The sequence below is a fragment of the Pseudorasbora parva genome, chromosome 7, assembly GCF_024679245.1.
Source record: "Pseudorasbora parva isolate DD20220531a chromosome 7, ASM2467924v1, whole genome shotgun sequence".
NCBI lineage: Eukaryota > Metazoa > Chordata > Actinopteri > Cypriniformes > Gobionidae > Pseudorasbora > Pseudorasbora parva.
The window spans coordinates 34,580,936-34,587,011 of NC_090178.1; the positions used below are offsets into that span (position 1 = coordinate 34,580,936).

A 6,076-nucleotide genomic window follows, 5' to 3' on the forward strand; every position below is an offset into this window, starting at 1 on the left:
GTGGGATTATCAAGGGATGCTTGTTACAGTGAATGTGACCCCCTACTCTTACCCTGCAAGACTTTACCATGCTTACCCAGATAGCATTGTGACATTGATTCAATGTTGAAATTCCATCAGAATCATCATTTTGGTTGAGGTTGAAATTTCAATGCTAAGTAATATTGGATCAATATTGAAAATTCAATGCTAAAACCATACTGGACTAATGCTGAAAATTCAATGCTAAATAATATTGGATCAATGTTGATAATTCCATGCTTTTCAGTGTTGAAAAGACAAACATTGAATCAATGCTGATGTTTGGTCAGCTTAATTCTCCACCGGTGAGGCTTACGGTCAATCTATCTGTCACATTATTCAACATGTAAAGGCAAGTCCAAATCAATTGGGTACATTTGTGTGAATGTGAGCATATTTATTATCCCCAAAGGATAGTGTGTGGATTAACAAAGAATACATAAATGTAAATTTTGTAATTGTAAGCCTTTCTTTAACCTTTTTCTGGAAGAGTTAAAATTGTATGCGTGTTTGATTTCTGACTCTTCCAATAAGAAAGCTGTAAAAACTATTAATCTTTTTAAAAGGCATATTATTTTCCTGCTTACTGGCATGTAATGTTGTCATTCTGTGTTTCATGTTATTATAATAAAAAATGTAAAAAAAATAATTTAAAAAAACAAACAAAGATCTTCTACCATAAACTTCTACCATCAGTTTTGAATAAATAAAAATGTAGGCTATTATTATTATTTAAATCATGTAGAATGTACATGCATTTCATTATTTATCTTAAGAATACAGAGTTAATGCGCCACAATCCAATCCAGCAGGTGGCGGTAATGTACCTTCAAGACATCCACCAATCAGATCAAAGCAAGCGCAGCTGAACAGACTTCAAGCGCGAAAAAGAGACACAGGTCAACGACCGTGTTTTTTAGAGGTAAGTGGCCTACAAAAATATTTTTATAAAATTCATCTCAATTTTAATTTAGTGTTTTTATTCATCTTTATGTTTTACAACTTGTGTGCTTCTCCTGAGCGAATCAGAGTGAACTGCAATGTTAATAATAGTCACATGAACGCCCTCGTAAGTTACACAACCAACGGCCAGATTGTTGTGAGGTGTTCATCTATTTTATGTGATGATTTTAGTATTAAGATGATTAATCTGTGCGTGCAACGAGTAAAATGTGCATTCGTGGAAACGGTGCTGGACATGCATTCATTGACTTGTGAGTCGATCCTATTTGATTCATTTGGATTTTGAGACCATATAGGATTGACTCACAAGTCAATGAATGCATGTGCGGCGCGGATCCACAAATGTATCTTACTCATTGCACGCACAGATGAATAATTTTGAATCACCCTATATTCGTCCAGTGTATAAACGAGAGGCGATCGGAAGGTTAGATGAATTTCTGGCTTGTCAGTTATTCTGTTCGCCACACGTGAGAGTATCTCACAGCTGAAGCAGAGCTAGAACTGATTGACCTGTTTGCGCGGTGAGGGGAAATACAATCAGCTTGTAGCTCTGCTTCAGCTGTGAGATATCATCACGAGAGCAGATCACAATTACATCATTACAGTTTAATCTTTAATGCAGCAAGAAAAAAGAAAAGAGTGAGATCTTTAAGTTCTGTAGGCAGGTATATCAAACTACAGAAGTTTAGTAAACAGTTGTGCCTCCAGTTCGTGTTGTAAATGGAAAAAAAAAAAAAATTCTTCCAAACCACCATGTAGCCTATACAGCTCCTCTTTTATTTTCTTAGTTTAGCTATTTAGTAATTCATTTACTTGTTTCATTTTCACACTTTATTTATTTACTATTAAATACAATAATATTATTAGATAAAACACCGGATATATTCACTTTGCTTTTTCATTCATTCATTGTGTGTCTGCAGGTCCTTTAAAGTCTATACTAAAATGCATTGAATAGTCCTGAATTTAATGTTACCGTGTTTTAACTGGGATATCAAGATTTTGATAACATTTCAAGTTTCACTTCATTTTGTAGTAGGCTATATTTGTAATGTATAATTAATCACATTTCCAAATATTTACTAACTTCTTGTTGTTTTAGATGGCGTGAATGCTGATAAAAAAGGAGGCATCAGAGTTTATCTTTGCTGGGACGGTGCAAAACTGGCTCCATTACAACCTGAAAGGCTTTGGGGCATTGCTCATGGTGGAACCCCCTGAGTTTGGAGTATTTCATTATTTCTTCTACCTTCTTTCTTTCAGTAGTACTGTGTCATTTCTGTATTTATTGGCAAGTTTACATTTGTATTTACTTCCATTTTGCAGATGCAAGTTGTCATGTTTTTCCAGGCTCTTCTCATTTGTGTTATAAATTCAGATGTAATTGTTTTAAGTCAATGTGAGATTTCCTGTTGTAACTGTGGGGGCATAAATAAATACATTTGCATGTAAACTGAAGGATGTTGTTTACTTTGAGTGACTTTTTGATGCAAAATCATATCGATTGCAGCCACACATGGTCTCTGGTTAAAATGAATAAAATAAAGAGACAAATTAACTGGCATAGAATCCTGCTGTACATAAAGCAAGATTGATCTATTTTTCATTGTTGAAATAACATTATTTCACGGTGCAAACCTGATGAAAAATCAATGTTATATTTCAATATTGATTTAATTATATTTTGATTGATGCATTAACATTGATTTAACATTGATTCACTTAAATAAGTGGTTTAATTTTAGTTGAAAAACTATTGATTTTAAGCCCATCATGATCTATTTTTCATCGTTGAAATAACATTATTTCAGGGTGCAAACCTGATGAAAAAACAATGATAAATCTCAACATTGATTCAATGATATTTTAGTTGATGCATTAACATTGATTCAACGCTGATTCACTGTTTGTCTGCTATCTGGGTAGTCAGACTCTCAAATTCCTTTCTGTACACTTCTCGCTGTACAGTTTTGATTATAGTTGACTTACCTTGTGAAATGTACGTTCAGTACGTCAATGCCACTTTCTGCAATGATTGTTAGATAGAGATTGCGATTTTGCAATGTGAGTAAGGGTAGTGACAGCCCTCACTAAAGATCTCCAGCTTGAGAAACGTTCGAATCTGCTCAAGCCAAGGTGACTGCTCTGTAATGTTAGTTATCTGTGTGTTCACCTGAGGTTGAATTTCAACATCCTCTTCTGCTCAGACGACAAAGTCCATATGGCGAATCTACATTTCAAATTTTATAGGACCACTTTCCTTAAGAAACCCTGCACCTGAGAACCAGTTGGTAAGGGGTAAGTGGGTTGCTGCCACAAACCTGGTGGCATGATCTGCTGGGTTCTGTTCAGAACAGACAAAATGCTAATGGCTAGTTTCCATGTTTTTTCTTATGCATGCACACCCTATTAGCCACATACATGTGGAATCTTCTTCACATAATGTGTGAATGTAACCGAGCATACGACTGTCAGTGTAGAAATGGATGTTGTAAAGCTCTTCCTTTACGAGTGCCATCAACTCAACAGCAAGCACCGCTGCACATAGCTTGAGTCGTGGAACAGTGTGAGCAGGGAAAGGGGCCAATTTGTATCTTCCCATTACAAACCCTACATGAGGCTGCCTATTTGAGTCTATTACTCTTAAGGCCGGAACACACCAAGCCGACACTGACCGACACCGACCAACTAGTGGCGACGAAAGCAAACTGCTGAGTTGGCTCACGTTCGCTCACGTCGGCAGCTTCTTGGGTCCAAAGTTGCCCTGACACACCAAGCCGACGCTCAACATCCGACGGCCAAGTAGCACGTCCGTTCTGCGCCTGCGTCAGATGTAATACCTTTCCGTACAGGCTGGGGGCAGTAGTCTGTTTTCGTTATTCATAGCGTGAAACCGGAAGAGGTATAAAATAATAAAGCAGCCTAGAATCTCGTTCACCACACAGACGGATCCGTGCACATTTCAGAAATGTCTGATACGTTGCAAATGGCATTGACGTTGTCAGCCCTTGGTCTTCTACTTGTGGAAGAGGAAAGGAAGAAGCGGACGCGAAAAATACGAAGAAAGCGCACTAGATGGGTGAAACCGTGGATACGCCAGAGACAGGCTCAAGGGGCTTTCGCGAACCTGTGTCGAGAGCTTGAGTTAGCTGAAACCTCCGATTTTAAAAATTTCGCTCGGCTTTTTCCTATGCAGTTTCACATGTTAAAGGAACTTATCAGTCCAATCATACAGAGGAGAAACACGAACTACCGGGATTGTATCTCCGTAGGGGAGCGCCTGATGATTACACTACGGTTCTTGGCAACAGGTAAGCAAACTGAAGATTATTCTTTGTTTGAACATGGCATTACAAAACATTTTCTGTCGTCTATATTTTGGTGTAACTATTGTTAAATGTTATGAAAGTGAAAATAATTTGATTTCGGGTGGCAATTGTTGCCTACTTGATAAAAAGTCAACGCGTGACACTTAATTCTGGTTGTTTAAAGAACCATATCTTTAATAATTAACAATAATCTGGTTTTATATTATGAAAATGCATAGTGTTTCTTTTGACTCTGGATGAGGTGTGAAAAATGTATAATGAGTATTTATAAGAGTTTTGTGATTTGTTATCTTTTCAGGGGAAAGCTTCAAGAGCCTTTCTTACCAGTTCCGAATGGGAATGTCTACAATTCAGCTATTCATTCCTGAAACCTGTGCAGCAATCTATCAGGTCTTAAAAGAGAAATACCTTAAGGTATGCATGTGTCTGTTTGTTTTTTCTTCAACATTTACAGTGCACTTTGTTCACATTATGACAGTGAAACATGCCTAAATTATTAAGTTATCAAGGGTGGGACAAAATAAACAAATTTTTCTTTAAACTTTTCTTTTCTTCTTCAGTGCCCAGACACAGTGGAAGAGTGGCAACAAGTGGCGACTGGATTCCAGGCTCAGTGGAACTTCCCAAACTGCCTGGGTGCTCTGGATGGGAAGCACATCAACATCCGCCCCCCACCAAGAACGGGATCAACATTCTACAACTACAAGCATACATTTTCCATAGTTCTAATGGCACTGGTTGACAGCAATTACAGATTCCTGTATGTTGATGTGGGCTGCAATGGGCGTATTTCAGATGGTGGCGTGTTTGGTGGATGCTCCTTGCAGGATGCCTTGGAGAAAAGAACATCCAACACGCCTGCCCCTGCACTACTTCCGGAATCTGACCAGCTGTCCCCTTACTGCATTGTGGCAGATGAGGCATTTCCCTTGAAGGAGTACCTCATGAAGCCATATCCGAACCGCAGGCTATCTGCAGAGCAACGCATCTTCAATTACAGGCTTTCGCGAGCTCGAAGGGTGGTTGAAAATGCATTTGGCATCTTGGCAAATCGTTTTCGAGTCTTTCTAACCACCATGAATATTCAAAGCACTGGCAAAGTGGAGGACATTGTTTTGGCTTGCTGTGCTCTGCACAACTTTCTGCGTACAGAGTGCGGTGAAGTATACATGGAAGGAATCGACCAGGAAGGACTAGACCATGACACTGTCCCAGGAAGATGGAGACAAGACCCTGGCCTACAGCAGGCCTCTCTGCCACACAAAACCAACAGTACTACACATGCCAAACAGCTCAGGAATAAACTGTGCCAGTACTTTAACTCAGACATTGGTGCAGTGCCGTTTCAGTGGGGAAAAATATAAGCATGTGGCAAACTTGTTTGTTTCCCGTCATTGACCTTGTTCTCAGTTTTATGACGCTAGTGTGTAATTGCATAATAAAGGTTTGAATTCTAAATCGGTGTGTTTTGAGTTTTGTTTTTTATATAATATATAGATTTGTGACTTCAACTACCTTTTACCCAAAGCAAAATGTGAATGATGTTATAACAGATTCTTACACTTGTTCACCAATCACCCATAACAATAACAGGGCATAACTAAAACAATACCCTGCAAATTGGTGAAATGGCTCATTCAGATGCGTAGTGGAAGTTAATGTGACACATTAATTTAATGGCTTGTGTTGAGTTACTTATAAATAGACCCATCTTAACAATCAATGGCCACTTACCCACAATATTGTTGCATTCTGCCTGA

The 6,076-nt window shown here is 38.4% G+C and overlaps 1 protein-coding gene across 1 annotated transcript; it reads left to right on the forward strand.

Annotated features, from left to right (window-relative positions):
• Positions 1 to 3,663: 3,663 nt before the first annotated feature.
• LOC137083834 (uncharacterized) lies at positions 3,664 to 5,753 on the forward strand. The gene is made up of 3 exons (XM_067449782.1): positions 3,664 to 4,298; positions 4,615 to 4,730; positions 4,877 to 5,753. Exons 1-3 carry the CDS (start codon positions 3,956 to 3,958, stop codon positions 5,678 to 5,680), a joined length of 1,263 nt encoding a protein of 420 aa, XP_067305883.1. The 5' UTR covers positions 3,664 to 3,955; the 3' UTR covers positions 5,681 to 5,753.
• Positions 5,754 to 6,076: the final 323 nt, after the last annotated feature.